Raw genomic sequence first — 25559 nt, 5'->3', positions numbered from 1 at the left:
ATTTAGTGGGCAGAAGATCTGAAGAACTTAATAATAACCAAAAATAAACAAACAAATAAACTGTGATGTTACAGTCAGTCTACAGTAAACGTTATGTTCTGTCTGGAGGAGATTGTAGAGCTGGAGCTTCAGTCAACGTCTCAGTTCTCTTCTGCAGCTTGTGGGAACAGGACACATCTGGAGCCGCACACAGCTGGACATGTAACAACAACTCCACAGTGTGTGTGTGTGTGTGTGTGTGTGTGTGTGCGTTTGTAGTGAATGTCTTTAGTTTTATGTTAAAGGAGTGTACGTGTGATGCCCCCCCAACACACACACACACACACACACACACTTCCATCAGTGTTAAACATGAGTAATTGATAACCCTCACCTTCACACACAGGGCAGCCCCTGTGAGAGCCCCCTCTCTATCTTACACACATGCACACACACACACACACACACACATTACAGCTTCCAGCTTGTGTTCTTTTTTTTGTTTCTTTTATCTGCATCTCTCCACTTTGCACCAACTAGAAAAGAAAAGAATGTAGTTTAGAACTCAGTCCTTCCATGCACGCATGCACACACACACACACACACACACACTCCTGGGAAGCCAAAGCTGTTTTTCCCATATACACCAGATGTGTGTGTGTGTGTGTGTGTGTGTGTGTGTGTGTGTGTGTGTGTGTCATTAGCAGATCGTTGTCCACATCTGGCCTCTGAGGGTAAAGGGGCGGAGCGATCCATGTGTGGGCGCGCCTACGTATATGTGTGTGTAATGTGCACCAGATGACCGCTTGTGGAACTCCAGTCTGATCGAGGCTCCGGCTTTGTCTCTGTGTGTCTCAGCGCTGCAGAATGAAGCCGGTACTCTCTCCTGGTCTGGACGCCCTGATGTGGTTCTGCTTTTCCACTGGACAGAACGTGAGACGGGACGTGTGACAAGACGTGTGACAGGGCGATGCCGTGTGAACCCTAAGGCTACAGACAAGGTGATGGCGTGTGATCCACCCAGGCCTCAGACAGAGTGATGTCCACAGCTCCGGTGAGTTGGCGGTTACCATGGCAACGCACACACTCTCTCACCTTGCCCTGTGGCATTCGGGCACACTCTCGCTGCTGCTCCTGTGCGCTCACGCCGCCTGCCCCGAGCTCTGTGAGTGCCCACACCCACAACACGTCCTTTGTGCCAACCGTGGCCTGCACGCCGTTCCCGAGTGCAACCGGTCCGTGCGTGTGCTCGGCCTTGCTGGAAACTCTCTCTGTAACGTGAGCGCGCTCGCTTTGAAACGCTATGACCACCTGACGCGTCTTGACCTGCAGTTTAACCAGATCCGGCGCATACACCCAAAAGCATTATCGCACCTCATGGAGCTCGAGGAACTGTACTTGGGACACAACCTGATTACGGAGCTGCAGCCCGGGACCTTCGGAACACTTCGGAAGCTTGCGGTGCTCTGCGGGAATGATAATGTGCTCCGGGAGCTGAGAGCAGGGACGTTCGGGAATCTCGAGGGTCTGGTCCGGTTACGGCTCGATAAGAACTCCATAGAGCTCCTGAGCGAGTCCGTTTTTAAACACTTCTCCAGTTTGATGTTCCTGCACCTGGAGTCTAACCAGCTTCAACACATCCACCATGAAACCTTCTCCAGTCTCACCAAACTCCAGTTTCTGGATCTCTCTAATAATAAGCAGACGCAGCTGCGCCACACAGCCCTGTTCTCCCAGCTCAGGTCTCTGGTCACCCTGCTCCTCTCCAGAAACCACATCACACACGTGGGACCACAAGTGTTTCAGAACCTGAAAAAGCTCACCAAACTGTCTCTGAGTAACAATAACATACTCAGTCTGGAGAATGGCACGCTGCAGGGCCTCACACGCCTCCGGGAGCTGGCATTCGATGGGAACGAGCTGACTGAGATCCGGGCGGGCGTCCTGGACCCACTTACGCGCATTGAACAGCTCAACCTCAGTAACAACCAGATCACATGTATCGATCCTGCCGCATTCACGCGCCTCGCCTGGCTCAGGGTGCTGGATCTAAGCAACAACCGGCTCAGGAGGATTTCAGGCGCTGCTTTCACATCAAACGCTGCGCTCTTTCAGTTGGACCTGAGTGGCAACCAGTGGAGATGTGACTGTCAGATGGAGAAGCTGAAGGAGTGGATGGAGGAGACACGCACCCATGGGAAGTTAATCACAACGCTTGTGAGATGCCATCATCCGCCTAGTCTCAAGGGGAAATATCTGGACCGTGTAAATGACACAGAGCTGCTGGCAGAACGGAACAAAAGCAGGTACTGTCTACAGGATGGTGTGGCAGGAGATAAGGAGACACCACAGGTATCAGAGGAGAGGCAGAGGAGAGGAGGAGAGAAAGAGGAGCACACAGTGGCCCTGGCTGGTAAGGAAGATCACAAAAATCCCCCCAAAAAGAGGAATAAAAAAAGGAAACTTAGACCAAGACCTGCACCACGTGCTTCTGTGCAAGCAAGCCCCTCTGAGGCTCTTCTTGGAACACTGACAACAAAAATGTTTCCTTTAATGGATAACATCACCATGTGGGAGCTAAATGATTCCCTGCAGAACCCCGGCAGTCAGAACCGCGTGGGTTCAGTGGCACAGACCGGCGCGGAGCGGTACGCAGCCAGAAGCGTGGAGGTGTCAGACGCGTGTCAGTTTAACCGTCAGTATATTGTAAATGTGAGCGTGCACAACGTGACCTTTGACTCGAGCACGGTGTCGTGGAGCACACCTGCAGACACGCACACCGTCCGGGGCCGAGCTCTGATGTTCCGAATCCTGTTCGACCGCTTCGGCCACTCAGTCCGTTTTCCACGCTATGTTTACACTGACGGCTCAGCTCGAGCGGTGACACTGCAGGAGCTTCGTCCGGACTCCACCTACATCACCTGTGTGGAAAGTGTAGTAGACGGGGCTTTGTGCCAGGTGGCACCACGAGATCACTGTGTGGGTTTCGTCACCACGTCGCCGTCGACGGAAAGCGACATCAAACTTCAGCATGTGACCGCGGCCGTGCTGACGGTCAACGCGTTGCTGATCCTGTTGGTGGGCGGGATTTGGCTGGGGCGTGTCCTTAGGAGGAGGCTCAAAACCCGGAAGTCGTCCACGCACACTCACGTGCGTCATATATATTCCACGCGGAGGCCCTTCAGGTCTGCCATGGCAACCACATGTGTCTCGTCCGAGTTCAGCGGGTATCAGAGCGGGCGCCCTCTGGCCGAGGAGGGAGATCTCATCCAGTTCCCCGCTGAGCGTTTCTACGACAGCAGCTGCACTCGCAGAGACGACGGCTCTGTAATACCGAGGTTATCTGACTAAACTTGAGTTTGTAATGTGAAAGTTTGTGTGTGTGTGTGTGTGTGTGTGTGTGTGTGTGTTCGTGTGTGTGGTAAATGCTCAAATATTTATACCAGGCAATTATTTCTGCTTGTGCTTCAGTATCCATGTGTGCAGGCAATAACCAGACACAGATAAACACTTGTCTCACTGTAAAAATATGATAGTGGTGTATAACTTCAAACGGCACCTCAGTAAACATGACTCTGTCAGCTGAGGCTGTAACCCCTCCTGCTGGTGTGGAGGAGAAAAACACCACTGTCACTTGTACACACGTTTTTGACCTGATCATAATCTTGATATTAAGTGTGTTATGGATGACATTTTAAAAATGTATCTCAGTGACTTTGCTCATTAAGTACTGCCTGTCATTAATCACAGCTTTAAATTTAAAAAAAAAAGGGGAAAATATGCAGATGAGCAAGTGTGTGTGTGTGTGTGTGTGTGTGTGTGTGTAAGTGAGAGAGAGAATCTTTTTTAGTGGCCTATATACAGTATTAGTGCTGATTTTTATGATTTTATAATTGTTATATATATACAGTAGTACAGAAAATGTGTGTGTGTGACGAAGAAGCTACTACTGAAGTTTATGTAACATTGAAGTGACCGATCTCATTTCTCTAACTTCAGACGTGTTGGAGAGATGATTTTATATGAGCCCCAAAAATAGACATTTTTCAGCGTTATACTTACACTTCAAACAATAATCATTTAAAATTCAAATTATTTATAATATAAGTATTGATATTAAAATTGGTGTAAGCTTCTAGAAGCATACGACCTGTAAAACTGTTGCTTAAATTGTTTTTTGGTATTTTATATATATATATATATATATATATATATATATATATATATACTGTATATATACATATACACTACTGTTCAAAAGTTTGGGGTCACTTTCTAACTCCATGATGGTTCCTGATTTTTATTTCTTTCTATATTGTAAAGGAATGCTGAAGGCGTCCAAAAAATGCATTAATCTCCTTTGAACAGTTAATGGTGAGATGTTTCTGCTACTTCTGCTCTGTAAAGACTTTATAACGCCTCTAATCTGAGGTGCTGTTAATTGGTAATTTTCAGGCTGATAACTCTAAATGAACTTCTCGTCTGCTGCAGAGGTAGGTTTCGGTCTCGTCCTCCTGGGATGGCCTTCATGAGAGCCAGTTTCATTATGGTGCTTGACGGATTTTGCAAATGCACTTGACAATACTGTTCTTGCTAAAACTATTACAGAAAGGCTGACCTCTGTGTCTTAAAATAACAACTAACTGTTGTTTTTCTTGTTGTTACATAATTACCTAATCCCATATGTGTTATTTTATAGTTTTGAAATCCCCAGTATTGTTGTAGAATAAAGAAAATAAATCACTAAACAAAAAAAAAAGAAATTTGCAAGTGACCTTAAACTTCTGAACGGTAGTGTGTGTGTGTGAATGACAATTAATAAAGATAATTTAAAACATTTTAATTAAAAAAAAAGTTACAGACACTAATACATAAAAGGGCCTAAAATTGTGTTAAGCAAATGTGTATTTTTTTTTTCAGAAATAGAAATGTGTGTATGCATATTTAAAAAAAAAAACAAAAAAAAACGAAGCACTTTTTAGCATGTTATATATCATGTTTGGGCAGAGAGAAGCAGTAAAATGAATACTTGAATACTAGGCATTTTTTGTTAAAACATGCTGATAAATATTAGTAAAAATGATGATGTTCATTTATATGTTCTAAGCATGCACAAGCCTTGCCTTTATGTAGTTTGTTTTGTGTATTACACTTAAATATAATTCAAAAACATCAATTTTAAATAATTTTTACCATTAACATGTTAAATAACCTTCTGATGATTATTAAGGTCAGGATGATAATCAACAACAACATGACTGTAGCCCAAGTTCTTTTATTTAGAAATAGCAATAACATTTGTTAGTTAGCTGGTACAAAAATAAAGAAATATGGTTCTTTTTTTTTTTTTTTGGAAAACTGTACATGGAAAACAGCATTTCGACCGTATTATCCCCAGGTTTTATGCATTAAACATTTCCTAACACTGCACTGTAATATTTGTAAAACATTCAACATTTTGTAACAAAATGCACGAACAGCCAATGGCACAGTGTCGGGTTTTTCTATTCCCGCTCTGATGAAATGTGATTGTCAGTGAGGAATCGATCTCTAACTGCCCTGGTGCCGTCTGTGTTCGCATGGAGAATCCTGGAGAGTAGAAATGTCTCAAGACTCGGTGTGTTACTGTATATCGCAATCAGATCCTTGTATATGTACAGTATGATGGACTGAACAGAGTTAATAAAGCAGGTCAGTTAGTGAAGAGTTCAGTATATTTCTGTACGTGACACCTGAGAGGTTCACTCGAGAAGAGCTCATACAACTGCTTCCAGTCACATGAGGAGAAATGTGCAGCTCAGAGCAGAAGGTGCAGATGCAATCCGAAGCCATACAAAACTATCTGTTCATATTTACACTATGATACATAGCCCTGATTGATAGGTACAAAAAATTACTCGTGTTCTCATCTGGCGTTTCAGCTGTTTCCACAGAGCTGGTTAGCTGAGGCAGAGAAAAACAAAGTGCTAGAAAACACACACACACACACACACACACACAACACATAGAGAGATATTGCCAGAAGTGACCGTCCCTGAGGAAATACCACTCGGCAAAACGATGGGAGTAAGGCAGCGGGGGTGAGGAGGAGGAGGAGGAGGAGGAGCACGAGGAGGAGGCGGAGCTTGTCCAGGCGGCTTATTCCAGTCCATCACAGTGTGAGAGGATCCAGCATCCTAAAGTAAAAGTGCTGCCGCGTGTCAGTCAGGCGTCTCTTTATTTCTCAGTCTCGTGCTGGACGTCGTGCGCTGAGATCAACGATCAGGAATCAGGTGATGGTTAATATAATCATAGTTTCATTTCAATTTACAGCAAATTCACGTTTTATTAACCGTTTGTAGAAATGTCCCGGTGTGTGTCCCGTGTGCATTTAGGATGCAGAGCGTGAATGTGTGGTGAGGTGTGTGTGCGCCGCTGTGGTGCTGGATGACGACACACTGTTGTGTTGGACGTTTTGTGTCTGGAGGGGACTTCCTGTCGGGCTGCCAACTGCATGTAAACATAAAGATAAAATCTATTAACTAACCAGCTTTCCTGATTACAATATGTGTGCATATGGACATTTTATTAGGTACACCATCTTGGCTACACTCGCTGAACGTTTTATCATGTCCACCTTCCACACTGTTACATGCTGTACGTTATGAAGGTCAAAATGTCCTAAACGTGTACTACACGCTCTCCTAATCTCTAAAAGTCATGAGTGACAGTAACTGTGCACCTACACACTTCCAGTCAAAAGTTTGTACACCCCTCTCTATCTCCATGTTCGTTCCTGATGTTTTTTTCTTTCTACATTGTAAAACAGTACTAAGAGCGTTTATCCAAAATACACACTCATCTCCTTTGAACAGTTGATATTGAAATGTATATCTGCTACTTCTGCTCTGTAAAGCTTCATAACGGCTCTAATCTGAGGTGCTGGTTGTTAATTGGTGATTTCTGAGGCTGGTGACTCTAAATGAACTTCTCCTCTGCACCAGAGCTTAGTTTTGGTCTTGTGTTCCTGGGAAGGTCTTCATGAGAGACAGTTTCATCATGGAGCTTGATGGGTTTTACAAACACAGTCGACACAACAGGAACTGAACAGCTGACCTTCATGTCTTAAAATAACAACTGACTGGTGTAGTTGTTGTTGTTACTTAATTATCTAATGCCATATGTGTTATTTCATGCTTTAATGAAAAAAACATCCAGTATTGTTCTAGAATGTAGAACAAAAATAAATAGATTTATAAGATGTGGCCAAACTTTTGACTGGTACTGTACACAGCAGATGGATGTAAATGTAAGGTAAATGTAGATATTCCTAATAAAGTGACGACTAAGTGTATACAGTGTTTGCTTCTCACCATGTGTCTCCCGCTGTCTCACAGTAACAGGACAGTCTTTATGCGCCAGCAGGAGTTGCTTCAGTTGAATGACCTCTGATTTGAGTAGCGTAACTTCGTTCTGAAACACAACCACGTTAGGATTAGAAACTCACACTCCTGTGCTGGAAGTGTATTGTGTAGTGCAGCTGTGGGTTTCTCTATAGAGGCTTCTCCACAGGCACAATAAACACATATTAACATTGTATAATTAATAACATCCTGATTCACAGGTTACATTTAACCTTAAACACTAACACTTTTGAGTCACTAGGATCTATAATTGTCACCATTTCACAGATAAAAGCTGATCTGTTGCATTTCGAGACGCTGCTTAACTGTACTGAAGATTTATAGAGTAATCAGCACCCCTAGTGGCCAACATCATGAACTGCAGGAAGCAGTAAGAGAGCTCCATATGGGCAGGACTCACACTGCCCTGTGCTGCTGTCTGAACATCTGCAGCGCAGAGGCACCTGACAGGACAGGTAATGACAGGGTTGACAGATTGTGCGAGTTTAAAACTTTCAGCAGCCACTAAGATCTTATTTTATAGAAATAATAATCTGAATACAATAAAACAGCAGTGCTAGTGCAGACTGTGTGTGTGTGTGTGTGTGTGTGTGTGTGTGTGCATGATGTACAGACGCATCGTGCAGATGTTTTGGGGCTCGTTCCAGGTGTGGTGTGTTTGTGTGAAGGTGTATCTTTGGGCTAAACCCTACCTGGAGCAGAAATGAAGGTTGATGAGCTGCTACACTGTACACTGGGTGAGATTCACTAGACAGAAGCCTCACCTGGTCACCTGTCCTAACCACTTTAATGTGTTTGAGATGAAGCACTAAACACTAGGGTCACTAAAACCAGGAGGTGACGCTGTTTCTGTACCTGTAGCTGCAGATTTGTGTGCGTGAGTTCCTCTGCCTTCTTTTCCAGTGAAATCACCCAGATTTTCCTCTTCTGCCTGCAGCGTGATGCTGCTGCTCTGTTTCGTTCCAGAAACTTGCGCCTGCGCTCGTCTGGATCTTCGTCTGCCGTCCGTCTGCGTTTCCCCCCACTCGTCTGGGGAGGAGACTCTGCACACGGTGTGTTTTTGGGAACTGGAGATACCTTAAAATATAAATATATATATATATATATATATATATATATATATATATATTCTTTACAAATCATAACATTATCAGGTGAAACATACTTCCTCAAAACACTGTGTAGAAAGTGCTACCTGTGCAGGGATGGGTTGATGTGCCAGGTGTTTGGCTGCAGGCTGCACTGGGCCTGGGTGCAGGTGTGCAGGGGGTGAGTGGTGAGCACAGCTGTGAGGAGACTGCTCTTGACCTGGGGCGTGTCTGTGCAGTGGTTGGCCGAGGCCATGCTGCTGATAAGCTGGATGAGACGATGCTGGCCCGTGTGTCAGAGGTAACCCCATCCTCACATGCTGTTGTGGCATCATGTCCATCATGTGACCCATGGGGTTCTGGTTCCCATTGGATGCCATTGGGTGAGTCTGGCATGGTATGACCTTTGACCTCTAATGGAACATGAATGGGAACAAATTATTGGTCAGTGTGTCATTACAGTTTCATTAACACTGCAGTGGTTACATGTGAGACATAAAACTTGGTGTACGTAAAACTGCAGGGTGATGAACTGGATCCAAACTCATGCTGTTCTACACAGTGGGTACAAACATGAAGAAATAAACTAAACTGAGAATAAACTAAAACATAAAAATAAATCATGAGACAATACCCTTCATTGATGAATTAAATACAAGCGGGAATGTTTCTTAAACCCTGATGGATTGCATTAGTTACAGCTAATGTTGTCATTTTGCAAATAAACTCTGGGCATCGGTGAGCAGCAGCTGTAAGCAGTTAGACCTACTAGAGTTATGCCAGGATCCATGGGTAGAAAAACCCTCTGGGAGGGAGAAGTGGTACTCTCTCTCTCTCTCTCTCTCTCTCTCTCTCTCTCGCCACTAGGGGGCACCCGAGAGCTTGTGCATGTGTTAGAGGTTGGACCTCTACACGGGTTTGAAAAGTTTCCTTATGTCCGGCTTAACATGTTTAGGAGCAAGCACATGTTAACCTCCGCCCTGGGGTGCGTTTCCCAAAAGCATCGTTAGCCAACTATGGTCCGTCGTTACCAACATAGTTAAACAATTCCATGTTTCTCGAAACTATAGTTCAAACGAACATTCGCAAACAGCGTCGCAAACTTTCGACCTGTGGTTAGAAGCATAGTTCCCTGCCGCGGCTGGGTGTGTTCTATTCACAGTTCACGACCCTAAGCCCAGTTTCTAAAATTGTTCCCAACCACTTTGAGCAATTTGGACAACTTAATGTTTTGGTGCTCAGATATTAGGTTATTCATTTTTCGGTTATTTTGATTACAATTTTACTTTGAAACGCTATAACAGAGATACCATCGCAATTATTCTCCCTTCGAAGTGCCCTACGGAAGCATTATTTATGTTCCGGTTGGAACACAGCCTTCGTTTCGTTTGTGCGAAGAAAAGGTGAGTTTTCAAGTGAGTATCTTTGTTAAAACATACCCAAAGAGAAATTTCTCATAACAATATTTGTAGTAGTATGTTAGAGGTTTTCACTTATAATGAATGTTATCTGTAAATGTATACACTACCATAGTGTAAGCCTCTTTAAAATATTACTCAATATATATTTAATGAATGTACCCAAATAAATCAACAGCAATGGTATAAATAAGCATGTGGTTTTTCTGTTCTGCTCTCAGAAGTAGAAGGAGAATATGGACTATTCATAGGTTTAAAATAATAATAATAATAATAATAATAAATGAAAAGATGAAGATGTAGTGGATTACATCTGTGAAAAGAAAATACACAGTTTCTGAAAGTTAAAAAGCTGTCAGCCATACATGATTTGACTTTACATACTGAGCAATAAAAGAATAATGCCATTTGCACTTACTGTCAGGTGGTAAAAACATGGTTAAAAAGGGTTTGCTGGCCTGTTGTTGTAAAAGTTCTAATTTGGCCCTCCTATAGGCCATTACCTCCTGATGATGTCTCTCTTGCTGCTTCCTCAGGGCTTCCTGATTGCCTGGAGTTCAGTTTTTTTTTCTCTCTCTGACTGAAGCAGCCTTTCACTGCAGCCACAACGTCCCCTGTTTCTCCTTTGCTGGTGTTCTGGTATATCAGGAGGACATTGCTTAGCACATGAGGAGGCCTCAGACTGAGGTGAATCAGCGGAAGGGAGCAATAGCCCAGGACCCACTTCTGATGTTGGAGGGCCAGACTGGAGGAGGCCTGATTTTAGAGGTTCAAATTTAGATCAATACCTTCAGGGATCCCTTCCAATGCTTCAACTTTTTCTTCCTCCTCATTCAGAGTAGGAACTGAATTGATACCCCCTCCAGTCTTTTTTCCCCCTTTCTTCTACGTGCTTGGTCACACTTGCAAAGTCCCTCCACTTGTTTCTCACTTCCTCTGGACTTCTCTCATACCCATTTCCAGAAGCATTTATTTTTTAGTGCAATTTCCTTCCAAATTTTTTTTTGGCAGAATTTGTCACTGTGTTTTTTAATTTGGAGAAAAGCAGGATTTTATTGTTTCCCACCTCCTCCAAAAGAACTGCAAGCTCTTTTTTTAGAAAATTGTGGCTTTTGTGTCATTTTTTCACGCCACCTCTCATTAAAACATGGCTGTATGTCAAAGGGACTTAAATAGGAAATGATCTTGAGTAAAATAGGTAACAGGTGTTCACAACACAATCCCAGCATTTTCAAAACCCTTTGAAAATCCTTTTTAATCCTTTTTATTTTAATAAAATAATAATAACATATAATAAAATAATAATTGAAAAATGTTGCATTTGTGACGTTACTACACCACTTCTACATTACGTCACTGCGAAAGCGCATTGAATGCGAGCCGAAGAGAAAAAAAAAACACACTTTACAGGAGGGGGCAATACGTGCCTATGGCACTACTTCGCCATTGTATCGAAGAAGAAGAAGAACGACAGATTAAACCAACAATTTTCCTAACGATGGATTTGCGACACAGGTACTATGGTGTTGGGAAACAGTCGTGACTAGTTAGTTATTTCTTCAACGTTGCATCATACAACGATGGTTAAGCAAAGAGCTACATCGTTGTACGGGAAACGCACCCCTGATTGGTGAACTGTCACATTTTGTGGACATAAGTATCTGCACTCCTGACCATCACACCCGTATGATCCTATTAAACATTACATTCCAAATTTATCCTTTAGCTTCTCTTAGTTCCAGTGAAGGTAAATCATATCGCTCCAGAGACGTTCTGTACGAGTGTGTAGTTTTACCTCCATGGGAAGAATTTGCAGAAGAACCACATATAGGTGTAATGGTACAGGGGGAACATACTTTTGGATGTATGGAGTATGAAATAGGCAAATGGGGGGGCTGGGGGGATGAGAAAAACGTTGAGTGGGAGTGTTTGTTTATTCATTAATCACAAGGCTTAAAGCATTAATTAGCACAAGGAGGCTAAGACAAGTGTGTGTGTGTGTGTGTTTACATATCTTGATGAAGATTAACAGTGCACTTGAATAGTTTGTGTACAGTATGATGTCATTTGTTGTACCTGGGGTGTGTGACATGATCTGGAGTGAGCAGGCCCTGGTATCTCCATCATGCTGGGGTCCACTGCTAATTGTGTGCTCATCTGTTAGTTTAACAAGAATTACAAATGAATACAAGTGAAATATATATATATATATATATATATATATATATATATTTTTTTTTTTCCACTTCATCATATTAGTAAAATGATTGTTCAGTACAGTGTGCGGGCTGATACACACTCATGGACCAAACTGTACTTTTCCATCACATCACATTTTAACCCTTTAAAGACTAATTTAAGGATATTATTATAGTATCTAAGGATGACCACTTAAATAGTTACACAAGGTAAAAGATACAACCTGAAACTGTACGCTAGTTTATATGAATAACAGCCCCTGTTTATTGTACTGTAAATACTCACATGCACAGGGGGCGGTGCTTGCATGGCGCATGCCACCGGGTGGCGCTGTTGGGTGTGGAGACAGCTGGGGTCTGACCTTAAATGAGTGAGAAGGAGATGGAAGTATATTATAAGAAACTTTTGTGTATGAACACCCACAGTTTAGTCAACCAGTCATGTGTCAGCTGCAAGGACAAGAGCTTCGGGTGGTGTTCACTTCAAACGTTGGAACGCAATTCAGAAACTGTTGATCTCCCACTGAGATTTTATTTCACGGCTGCAGTCTCTTTGAAGACAAAGGGAGAAGTTCAGACTGGTGTGAGCTGATAGAGCTACAACAGCAGGAGACCACATCAGGTTCCTCTACTGTCAGCCAGGAACAGGACTCTGTGGCCATCACTGGAAGAGCCTTACACATACACACACACACACACACGGGGCAGTTATAGATCTCCTGGTCTTTCTCCTGTCCTAAACTCTCCAGCGTATGTGAGCCTCAGATTCATGTCCTTGGCGGACAGGAGAGAAAACCCAATGTGGTCCTCAAGGATTAATGTCATGTGTGTTCTGAGCTGCTTTTCTCCTCACCACAGTGTACAGAGTGATTATACGGCTTACTACACCCTTCCTTCCTGGCAGTTTAAACCAGTCCTGCCACTTGGCACCGCTTGGCACCACTGATGTTTGAGGTGAACATTAACTGAAGCTCCTGACCTACATCTGCATTTCCATGGTTTTATTAGTTGTTGATTAGATACCTGCATGCACCTGCTAAAGTAGACAGTAAATGTGTGTGTGTGTGTGTGTGTGTGTGTGTGTGTGTGTGTCAGTAGTGAGACTCACTGGGCGATGGTGGTGCTGTGGGCGTTGGTGTGTCGTAGCATCGAGCAGTGAGATAAAGCATGAGAGTTGTGTGAGTGGAGATGACTTGTGTGAAACTGAGCCAAGGCACATTGCTGCTGCTGGGAGCCATGACACTCGCCCGGGGTCTCTCCTAAGGAAGCCTGCACTGAAAAGTTCTGGAGGAAACATTTATTAAGTTAATGATGATGATTATTGAACTGTTTAAATCCTTCATTTCCATTGAGCTCTTTCTAATTTACACAATGTATAATCACAGCAGGCATGTCTGTTCAGAGAGCCTTACACTCACACACACACAAAACGCCCTGTATATCTGGACCTTAGTGTGTTCAGATTCACCATTGGGTGGCGCTGTTACAGTCTTTACTAGGAGCTCTACATGCTTATAGATGGCTCTGTATTCATTCCCTGAGAGATCTGGAACCAAGCCTTGGTGCTCTTTCTCTGTCCTTCTTACACACACACAGTTAGTTCAGGAGGAAGGGACCAGGAAAAGTGTGTATTTTAGTTCACATTTCTAATTTGATTTTCATCTATAGGGTGCCTTATTATCTTCATTACTATGTTTCTGTTTCTTATCGCATTACTTTATATTCCACCTGTATTTACTCTGTATTATTCAGAACTCATATGTACAGTAGGTTAAGTTATCCTCTTGACATGTCTATCCACTGCACAATGTATGTGAAGTTATACTGTATACTACTAACACACACACACACACACTCCATATCTTTATTACCTTCTGCATCTTCTGTTTGTTATAACACATTATTATTTATTATGAATTGGCAACTTCTGTTTTAGTTGCTAACTGTATTTTATTGGCTCTGCATCTGGACCTGGACATCTTGCACAATGACAATCTCGCTCTGAGTCTCTCCTGATCTAATCTAATCTAACGGTTTTGTCTGATTCTAAGCATTAAGTGTTCATTTCAAAAGACAGCAAAGACAGCTGATTTGTTTTAGGAACATTTCCACACCTCATGTGCTTTACATCATCGAGCAGCTGAGAGAGGAAACTTTATTCATTATTTGTATTTAAGGAAGTGAAACTGAATCTACTGAAATTCTCTGGGAGGTAATGGGGCTTCCCATCATTACATAGAAGTCTCTGCATGTGATATAAGAACATTTCTATGTTGCTTAGCTACGACATTAAATCCAGCTGCTCCGTACACACCACGCTGTTATACACTGTGTGTTCTGACTCCTTTCTATCAGTCAGTATTCACTTTTACAGCAGTTTAAGCTACAGTAGCTCTTCCGTTGCCCTTCGCTCCAAGTGTGCATCACTTACTAACCCCTGCAAACCGGAAACACACTACAAGATCTATGGTTTCAGAGACACTCTGACCCAGACGTCTAGACATCACAATCCGGCCCATGTTAAGGTCACTCAGATCCTCACGCTTGCCCATTTTTCCTGCTTCCAACACATCACTTTTGTCATTTAACAGGACATCCTGTAGGAGAACCGCTCTGTCTGATGTTCTCAGTCATTTTTCACAGTTTTTAATTCATGGTTGTTCGTGAGTAAGCACATTTTTAAACACAAAAAAAGTAACTAAATTATTTGTATGTTATCACAACTTGCTTAAAACTCTGTTGTCTAGAAGCTTTTGGTTTTGCTGATGTTTTTGCTGATAGAACTGATATATAGCTCTCCTGTGCAGCGACTCTAAAAAGGATCTATGTTACACTACTGTTTACTATGTTTGTAGTATTTATTTAGCATTTATAAGAGTCAGCGCTCATCATTCTGCTTTGAAGTCTGATTCTGTCGTGTAGCAGTGTACAGTATATTCCACTAATGTTCCCAGCCCGACCCTGGAGAACCACCTGTCCTGCACAACACACAAACAAACAGCTTCAGAAGCAGGTGATCAGGGTTCTGTGGTGGAGTCTTTACAGTAAAGAAGGGTGAAGCACAAGTGACAGATATAAAGGTGTTAAGTTGGTAGACAGATTGAAGCCTTCATTAATGGAAACGAAAGTCTTTTTATCCTTTCGTTCTTTTTATCCTTTACATTTGATCATTTCCCTGTGGTCTTATTTGCCCTGGGGTGAATGTTTTCTGTTGCTATTTTACATTAAAATTGGAAAAAGATCTGACATGATTTATCTTCAGTTCAATTTTTCAATTGGTGGAGTCTGTGCCCCCCATGAAGTCTTTGGGCTGGTCTTTTTTTTGTTTGTTTTTTTAGCAGACTTTTATCCCCGATTTGTCAGACCGGATTAAATACATGTAATGCCCCACTCCTGACACTAGATGCTGCAGGTTTGCACTTTTAGATCTGTCTGATGAACCAGTCTATTCCATGGCTATTTATAGAGCTTCTAACTAGCTGCACTGGACCGGCCCCTCCTAACGGGGATGAGGGTGGGATTATATGAGATGGGGGACAAAATATCTCTCACAAACTTAAGGCAGATGCATTTGTGTAATTGACAAATGTACTGTATTTATGGCGTGAGTGATAAAGTTAGCAGTGGCCCAAAGCATCTCAAATACACACCAAATAAAGACCTTTACACACGTTCTGCTTTTTCTTCACGCTACGTCTGATGTCACTTTCTTACTTTAATACACAATTCCACTCCTACATCTGTATAAAAACTAAATCTTATAAAAAAATATATAAAACATGTAGCAGTTTGTCAGTGTAAAAGCATTTGCCTTTCACTGGATTAACAAGTTTCTCCCACCTGTTTTGTTTCTTCTTCCTCTTCATCCGATGCCCGATTGAGGTCCAGATCACTGAAGAGTCCAACCTCCTCACAGTTCTTTAGAAAGCGTGTCGGAGTCGGAGTCTGATCTGCACATCAGCACACAGTACAAACACACAATACACCTTCATCAGTGTGAGTAAGTAGGTCAAAACGTTTGTGTCTGAAGATCAGTGTTAGTGAATACAAAAAACAAATATAATAATAATAATAATAATAATAATAATCACTTTATGAAGAAAAACTGCAGAGCACCTTAACTTGAGGAATACAACACCAAAAAAAAAAAAAAAAAAAAACAGATGCAAATCAGGGCTACAGAGAGACATAATGTGAGCCTTTGGTCCTAAACCTAAAATAATTTAGGAGCCAAAATTGAACACTTTTAATACCATAACCAGATGAACTTATGTAGCCACACTGATTTAAACTGTAGCCATGGCTACAAGAAAGTTAGATGTGCTTAGCTATGCTTTGCTATAGACACACCTTCAGGTTCCAGGTTCGATTCCCACTTTGGGTCTGTGCTTAGTGGGTATCCTATATGTACTCAGCCTAATTGACGTTCCCAAACGGCCCAAAGTGTGTGAATAAGTGTGTAAGTGTTGACTGGTCATAAATTAATAATAAATTCCACAGACACCAACGGCCTCAGTGGTCCCTAGTTGGACTACTGAGGTTCCTAGAGGGATGGATGTGCTTTGCTGGTATTATCTGATACTGATGACCGAACACGACTAAGCCCGGCTGGGGCGACTCTATAATGAGAGTGATGGTGAAACATTCGTGAATGAATGACAGTTAAGCAGTCTAATGAACTGGCTTATTTTCACAAGCACCCTCATTATTGAACGCAGCCCTCTTGCACTAATTACAAGCACTCCTGTACTCTTGCACCAGGCAGGCAGGAGTGAGTCTATCACGGGAGTAATGGTTGATTTTTGAACGTTTACTTATTTTGGTTGGCAAATTATTATTTTCTGACACCCAGTACAGTCTATAATAAAACCTTTATATAGCCTTCTTTTAGAAGCAAGGGGCAATCTCCGAATAAGAAAAATGAGGCCAATGCTGAAGTGCCAAAACATGCACTTCCTTAAATGTCCACTGGCAAGAGCATCAATCCCTATAGAGCCCAATGTTAAAATGGGCAAATTTATATACTGATAATTTATACAAAATAAACAGGTTTACAGCCTGGTACAAAAAAACTTTTTTTTTTGTCTCTGAAGCTAGATTTTCCATTCCATTATATCACTCATCATTTAAAATTGTATTAAACCATGAATTTAAGGGTGTGGGTGACTTAAGTGACAGCTACATTTCAGGTGTCAAACTGCTAGCTGAAGGGAATCGTTTTAGTTACTCACGATAAGAAATGTAGGGTATGAATGACAGAAGTTCAAACAAATGCATTAGCATATAAATTAACATTTATGCCACAATAGCATTAAATTAACTAAAATGCCACCATAGCATCTCAGCTTCCTAGATTGTGGGTGGTAACTGAGTTGGTAGGCGAGCTTGTGCATGGTACCTCGCTGGTAGGCATGCTCAAAACAACAGCCAGGCTCTATTCGTTCCGCCCATTTATGGATTAACCGGGGTTTAGGTGGGGTCAACCACAGCTGAACTCCAAAATTTCATCCATCCATCTAGAACCATCTGTAGTCCAACCAGGGACCATAAAGGCCAATGATGACCATCGTATTTAACTCCAAAACTCCATTCATCAATCTAGGAACATCTGTAGTCCGACCAGGCATCGTGGAGGCTAATGATGACCATCGTATTTATTTCGTAATTATTATTTATTCTTATTTGTTCTGGTCCTGACCTCGGCTGATGCAGCCAGCTGTTCTCTAAGGACTCGTGACTGCAGTTGCTCGATAGTTCAGGACTGGAGTTTCCTACAGTCCTGAGCCTCCAATAATTAACTAGACTCCATATTAACTTAACATCTCCTGTTGAACTTCCAGCCCCTTAACACACAGTATGAGTGCAGATCAATCCTTGCTATCCGTTATCACCCAGATGAGGATGGGTTTCCTGTTGAGTCTGGTTCCTTCCTATTACCATCTCAGGCAGTTTTTCCCTCAGCACCGTCGCCCTTGGCTTGTTTATCAGGGACGATCTGATCATTATGATTCACACACATTCACATATCATACAAACTTACCTAACTTCACTAAACCATAATTTTGATTGTGTAAAGCTGCTTTAATAATGACAATTGTTAAAAGCGCTATACAAATAAATTGAATTGAATTTATTTTTTACCTAATTTGTACAACGTGGTGGGACCTCTGGTCAACATTTACATGCACATTTACACATTATGGGTAATTTAAGATGAACTAAGATAAGATATACATTTATTCGTCTCACAGTGGGGAAAATTTTTATTCGGGCACATCAATTTGCCTAATCTGCATGTCTTTGGACTGTGAGGACTGTGAGAGGAAATCAGGAACTCCAAAACTGCATGTCAGAAAGCCTATGTGTGATGTCACTAAGAGTTTGTCCAGGTCTTATAATACAGTCTATGTTTAGGAGCTTTCGACTTCCATATTTTAGATACATCAAGACAAGGAATGGTCGGACTACACAACACACTATGAAACTTCCTGTCACATCACTGTCTTCTGTCACATGATTAGTGAAGCATGGCTGCTGTGAGTGAACTAAATGTGTTCAGTGGATTTTTAGAGAATGTTGAAACCATTAAAAAGGACATTTACACTTTTCTAGTGCTCCTGCATGTACTCCAACTGTAACGAATTATAGGCGTGTGTTGCTCTGTGAATAAGAACATTATGTGATTTGTATGTAGTCTGAACATCATGTTATAAACTTAATAAAGCTATGTGAGATCATGTAGTGTGACCTGTTTCACTTATATATTCATATATCTGTCTTTTTTCCTCTTGCCATGACACCCTTACGGTACTATTTTCTAGAGCAGAGAAATAACTCAAGAGATACGCACAGTGTTTTGTATGCAAGAGACAGAAGATACACACACTGTGTGTGGAAAAGACAGCAGCTGTATTTGATGTGTCTGTTTGCTACGTCCTGTTCTCATTGTCATTTCTACCACATTACAAATTCAAGGGACCACAGACGGACACCCGGGCAATTGATTAACATCCAGACGTTATACGACGCATACCAGTACCGTGATAAGGAGCTGTCTTTAACTCTTGAAGTGAAAATTAAACTGGTAGAAGAGGAGGCTCGTGATGCTGTGGGAGGTGGAGTTATAGCTTTTTGTAAAATCCCACAAAATTCACACTGATACAACAAAAATTATTTTCACTTAATACTTTGAAATTTGTGCTTTTTTAACACTCATTTGTTACCCATGCACAACATATTCTCAATTAGTTTAAAATAGTTCTTGCTTTATTTGAAAAAAATAATAAACCTGTAAAATTGGAGTTCTCACTTTGCTGTCAAACTAATGAATACAATCTAATATAGAATACAAAATCTAAAAATGTAGGACTTCTGTGATGGACATTTTTATAAATTCACTTCCCACACTCACTGGCCGTTTAATAGGCACACAATAGGTCTATGCTTACAGTGATTTGAGACACAGTCATCGTCCACGGAAGTGATAATTTTCCATTGGAAATGCCTAGGGGTCATATCGATCAGCCCTAGATTAAAGCAATGACATTCCTTCATCACAAGCATGATTTTAGATTAAGACATTGGACACCAAGGACCTGTAAGTTTTTAGTGATAAGTATAAGTGCACTCTATCAGGTGGACCTGAGCCGTTTCTAGGGTTCAGAGAGAAAACACTACAGTCACTGCCAGAGTGGAATGTTACAGTACTTTAGCACATGGCTCTGTAATTAACTTTAGATGTCATTTCGACACATACATCGATCCCCTGCTACAGTCTATAGCCAATGTTCAGCTAACTACATGGATAGAAACATGTACGTATGAATGTGTGCTAGCTAGCCAGCTAACACACACAGTAATGTGTAACCTATGCAGTGCTTAGAGAAGTCAGCTAGCCAGCTAATGCTAACTCGGTTTAGTTAACGGTCCAGCTAATGCTAACTCGGTTTAGTTAATGGTCCAGCTAATGCTAACTCGACTTAGTTAACGGTCCAGCTAATGCTAACTCGACTTAGTTAACGGTCCAGCTAATGCTAACTCGGTTTAGTTAACGGTCCAGCTAATGCTAACTCGGTTTATTTAAGGGTCCAGCTAACGCTAACTCGGTTTAGTTAAAGGTCCAGCTAACGCTAACTCGGTTTAGTTAACGGTCCAGCTAACGCTAACTCGGTTTAGTTAACGGTCCAGCTAACGCTAACTCGGTTTAGTTAACGGTCCAGCTAACGCTAACTCGGTTTAGTTAACGGTCAGGCTAATGCTAACTCGGTTTAGTTAACGGTCAGGCTAATGCTAACTCGGTTTAGCTGACGGTCCAGCTAATGCTAACTTGGCTTAGTTGACTTTGAGACAATGACCATTGTTAAAAGCGCTATATAAATAAATTGAAAATTGAATGGTCCAGCTAATGCTAACTCGGCTTAGTTAACGGTCCAGCTAATGCTAACTCGGCTTAGTTAACGGTCCAGGTAATGCTAACTCGGCTTATTTAACGGTCCAGCTAATGCTAACTCTGTTTAGTTGACGGTCCAGCTAATGCTAACTCAGTTTAGTTAACGGTCCAGCTAATGCTAACTCGGTTTAGTGGTCCAAAGCTCTGAAAAATCACCAGTGAAAGTGATCGTATGGATTATTTTCTTAAAATACAACTTATATTACTGACCACCGCTTGAGTGAAAAGAAGAAAATTAAATATATTAACATTTCACTTGACTTCCTCAGGACTGACCACACTTCAGCAGAAGAAATTAGACTAGAGGTAAACCGAGCATCAATATAAAAAAAAAAAGTACCTCTACTTTTAATATAAAAGTGCTGACATGGTCTACATTACACACAAGTACTTACTTTTAAATATGTGGGTACATTTAGAAATGTATATTTCTAAATATTTTTTGTTTGTTGGATTTAAATATTGTTTTTTAAATCTAAAATCTAAAATATTTTATAATTTTGGTGGTTTTCATCTGATTATTTAAATAAATTGTAAATATACAGAAACTCATTTAGACAGTCATTTTATTTTTGAATTACTCTTATTAGTAATGTTCATAATCTCTACTTTTACTTTCATTTATAAGTGAATTATGACTGCAGTCTCAGTCTAACAGATGTCAACTGGAAACGCAGAAGCAATCAAGACACCAGCAGCTGTAGCAGGAGAACTCAGTGCTCCATGATCTTGCAGGTTTCCTCCAACTTCCCACAGCCTGAGCAGGTAGACCGACTGCACTAAACTCTGCACAGATGTGAACGAGTTTGTGTGTGTGTGTGTGTGTGTGTGTGTGTACAGCACCCTGAGTCTGACTGTAAAGTAACTGTAGATGCTACATTACAAAAGGAAGTTTTAAAAAACTTTGGTATACAGAGACATGTCTCATCAGTGATTCAGTATGATGTAAAAATACCCATAAACTATAGGGGGAATTTCTGATAGGTTGTCATGGCAAAACAAGCAATTAACGTGGCACGGAGCGCAAACAGGAAGTGTGGCAGAGTTTCACTGTACATTTTGGAGCATGGCCCGAGGTTACCTGAATGTCAGAATAATCACATACACATTCCCCTACTGGGTGATGGAACAGACTTCACTACACCGCTGGTGCCTGCTGCTCTACATTTATCCCGTGTGACAGGAACAGGTATAAGTGTTCATATATAGACATAGAAAGTAAACTAGGCATTGTTTAGCCCCATGAGCACAGCCAATCCTCTGACAGTCACTGTATTACATTTGTGATCATATGAGATTAGACAAGTCACAGTGTCTATGTGTAAAATATCTTACCTGAGAGTGTGTTGTCATACCTAATGGATGCAAATTTGAGGGTCATCTCATGTTTGTGCCTGTGTATGATCAGATGATCCTCTCTTTGGAAGCGCTGCAGAAATTAACACAAAAGTGACTGTGTGTCTGCACCAGGGTGAATGCAGGGTTCCATGCTGGTGCCAATACTTATTTACAGCTTTAACTATTGTACATCCAGGTGTGACTCACCTGAGTGCATCCGGGAGCAGTGCATACATATGGCCCGTCCTGATCAGTGTTCATCACTGAGACCTGAAGAACCTAGACACACACACACACACACACTGTAATTTAACCATGTTTTGGGACTTGTTGTCACATGAGTGTGTGTTGTGTTCTCCGGCAGCAATCTGTCATCATTAGACTCTGCTGAACCCACGTCACACACTTAGTGTAACGCTTCAGGCCAGAAAGTCACAGCTTTGTATGCGTCCTGCGTGTGCGTGTGCGTGCATGCGCATGTGTATCCTGAAATGACACACCCCCTGAGTGTGGTGCAGTTGGAGTGATGTGAGGGTCACGCTGTGGTGTTTAGTGTTAATTAATTAAATAGTTAATGAATTATTAAACTACAGGCTGAGGATCTACTGGAGTGAGCTGGGATCAGTGTTTAGTGCCCAGTTTAAACCTTTATTACAGACATGCAGACTGATTCCAGACACAAGATTCAAGATTTAATAAACTTTATTAATCTCAGAGGGAAATTTTAGTCAAAGGTGCTTTACTGGCATGACGAATATTTACATTTATGTTGCAAAAGCTTAAAAATAAGTCACAACACAATAACAGGAGTAGATAGTTAAAAAAACAAAAACAACTAAAATAGAATAGAAAGATTAATAATAAATAAATGTATATAAACTAAAAGATTACAGACATTTAGTTAAAGACAAGGACTCTCATGAACATTATATAAGAAAGGAAGGCATACAGTATATATATACACACACACACACACATAATAATAATAATAATAATCTCTCTCACTTCTTCTCTTTCTCTCACTCTCTCGCTCTGTCCCTGACTCATCTCAGTCACCCATCCAGTCTATAAGTGTCCAGTCGTGACTTTAAACACACAACCTTAATCTATTATTCCTCAACAACTCACCGCTTTTTTTCCATTAATTCACTGGAGTCGTGACGTCATCATTAAGGACTAATTCAAGTGATGTGTTTTCAGCCAAATCAAACCGCAGCGTGACGTCATGCTCACAGCCTCACAGTCCACCCCTGTCCAATGAGACTAAGACTCCTGTCCCGAACCGAACCGAACCTACCTAGACACGTCTGTAACTTGTGTGTAACACGTGTGTGATTCTGATGCAGATCTAGCCACACGACGAGCTGATCGGTTCGGTGTCACACAGTCACTCAGCTCATCCAAGCAGGACAGAAGTGTGTCGTGAACGCCCCCCCCCCCCCCCCCCCAAACACACACACACACGTCTGAGATGGCTCAGGTTCACCTGACCTCACTGACTGGTGCCTTATTAAATACAGAGCCCAAAACAACACACTTGTACAAGTTGTCTGAATGAACGTCTGTGTGTGTGTGTGTGTGTGTCTGCATCATGCTGTCACAGGTCTTCAAATAGATTCTGAGCTCTGTCCATCACGCTCGGTTACACATACACACACAGTTATATCACACACACACACACACACACACACTTTACATTAACTAGTTAAGTGTAACAGAGTCAAAGTAACTCACCTGAACGCGCGCGCAGACTGAGACGAGCGACGCTCCTCGCGCGAGCCCCGAGCGCGCCGAACTGAAACGCGATTACGCTCTGATCTATTTACAGAAGCATTACATCACCTCGCGGTGACGTCACACGGGATTCCTGAACTTCTAAATCATTGCGGTCGGTTTTTTAGGAAGTGGTGGGCGGGGGCTTTGGGCCGCGAGGTCCCGCCCACCCAGAAGGCGAAGCCACTCATTGGTCCACCGGGTCAGAGGGCGGATAAATGAGTGGGCGGGGATTCATGACGCTGCTGCGCCAACAGCTGCGTGGAAGTGTGCGCGGGACAGTCCTGGCGAGCGGAGCAGCGCGCGTGCACGTCAGTTTGTGTGTGTGTGTGGCGTCAGACCTTTTCCGCTGCTCCTATCACTCTTTTTCTTTTTAATCTTATTATTAGCTATTTCATGTATTATGTATAATCTTATTTTATTCTTAATATGTATTAAATATTGTGTGTGTTGTTGGTCTTTCGGCTGCTCCCGGCAAGGGGTCGCCACAGCGGAATATCCAGTCCGCACAACAACTTGGCACAGGTTTTCCTGACGCAACCCTCCTATTTATCCCTGCTTGGGACCGTATGTACTATATGTATTATGGATATGATATAAAATAATTATAACAATTTTTAATATTATTATTATTAATGGTGGTACAGTGGCTTACAGTTATCACCTCAAGGGTCTGGGTTCGAGTTCCGCCTCAGGTACATGGAGTTTGCATGTTCTCCTTCTATCTTGGTGGGTTTCCTCCGGATACTCTGGTTTTCTTCCAGAGACATGCAGGTTAGGTTAACTGGTCTCATTAGTCTTCCAGATTAATCTTTCAGCTGCCCCTGTCAAGAGGTCACCACAGCAGATCATCTGATCCACACAACTTGGCACAGGTTTATGCCAGATGGCCTTCCTGACGCAACCCTCCCACTTTATCCAGGCATGGAAAAGGCACTGCATCCAATAGCTTGACTTTGGGCACTGGGTGGGATTTAAACCCGGGCCTTCTGCTTAATTAGGCTAATTGGCATTCCCAAATTGTTCGTAGTGTGTGAGAATGTTGACTGGAGGTCCTACCATGGTCATAAAAATAGGAATAAATAAAATGGTCACCACTGGCCTCCATGGACCATATTTGGTCTACAGATACTCTTTGATGGATGGATGGCTGGATTATTATTATTAGTAGTAGTAGTCGTAGTAATAATAGTAATAGTAGTAGTATTTACAATTTATCTTCACACACTTGGTGTTAAATGACTCATCTGAAAATAATACTCAATTATTGTCAATAAAATATTTTGGAATGTATGAGCTGCCAACTACAGTATCAATCAAATCTAAAAAGGCAGAGTCTAATTTGCAATCTTTGAACAGCAACTAAAGACGTATCAGTTGGGTTCGATATTTGGGTTAATCCAAATATGGTTAACATGACTTAGAGATGTCTCATGTGTTGGATAAACACAGTGAAAATATTTTTCTGAGTAAATAAAAGTCTCTCATCAAACTAAATAATTAAAATGTATGACATGAGACCATTATATATATATATTTTAATTCAGCACAAACAAAACAACACACAATGCTTATTTTATATATCAAAAATAACTATCTTATAAAAATCTTTTAGCTATACTAAAAATTACCCAGAAGCACATCTGGTCTCTGTTCTTCTCTTTCACCAAATGGCTTTGAATGACATTCAGTGTAAAGAGTGGGAATGTGGATGGAGGTGTGTGTGTGTGTGTGTGTGTGTGTGTGGTCATGGCACTGATGATTCAGACCAACACAGATCTTATGTGGTTGTTGCCAAGATTTACAAGACAGACAGACAGACATACAGACTGAGAGGGAGAGAGAGAGAAGTTCAGCAACAAGGCATTGAATGAGAAAACAAGCTGATGACTCATGGCAAGTTACTCTAACAT

The 25559-nt window shown here is 41.8% G+C and overlaps 2 protein-coding genes across 3 annotated transcripts in view; one reads left to right on the top strand and one right to left on the bottom strand.

Annotated features, from left to right (window-relative positions):
• tril (TLR4 interactor with leucine-rich repeats) overlaps positions 1 to 4112 on the top strand; it is a 4389-nt gene extending 277 nt beyond the window's left edge. Inside the window, exon 2 of the mRNA XM_053491632.1 lies at positions 838 to 4112. Coding sequence (XP_053347607.1) covers positions 1051 to 3330 — 2280 coding nt within the window. The 5' untranslated portion in view covers positions 838 to 1050 and the 3' untranslated portion in view covers positions 3331 to 4112. The remainder of the gene's footprint in view (positions 1 to 837) is intronic.
• Positions 4113 to 5234: 1122 nt separating this feature from the next.
• creb5a (cAMP responsive element binding protein 5a) lies at positions 5235 to 23672 on the bottom strand. Of its 2 annotated transcripts, none has more exons than XM_053493471.1 (11): positions 23608 to 23672; positions 22081 to 22152; positions 21871 to 21964; positions 15927 to 16036; positions 13195 to 13370; positions 12373 to 12448; positions 11965 to 12045; positions 8578 to 8883; positions 8238 to 8459; positions 7332 to 7431; positions 5235 to 6468 (listed from the first exon to the last, which is right to left on the bottom strand). In XM_053493471.1, the coding sequence occupies exons 2-11, from the start codon at positions 22132 to 22134 to the stop codon at positions 6350 to 6352; spliced, it is 1338 nt and encodes a 445-aa protein (XP_053349446.1). In that variant the 5' UTR covers positions 22135 to 22152; positions 23608 to 23672; the 3' UTR covers positions 5235 to 6349. The 2 variants fall into 2 exon arrangements, with proteins under 2 accessions (XP_053349446.1, XP_053349447.1); XM_053493472.1 differs by having other exon boundaries at positions 5235 to 6227.
• Positions 23673 to 25559: the final 1887 nt, after the last annotated feature.

The sequence above is a fragment of the Clarias gariepinus genome, chromosome 3 (assembly GCF_024256425.1).
Source record: "Clarias gariepinus isolate MV-2021 ecotype Netherlands chromosome 3, CGAR_prim_01v2, whole genome shotgun sequence".
In the NCBI taxonomy this organism is placed as follows: Eukaryota; Metazoa; Chordata; class Actinopteri; order Siluriformes; family Clariidae; genus Clarias; species Clarias gariepinus.
Note: the sequence above shows the minus strand (reverse complement) of the source record. Positions and strands in the feature narration are given on the sequence as shown.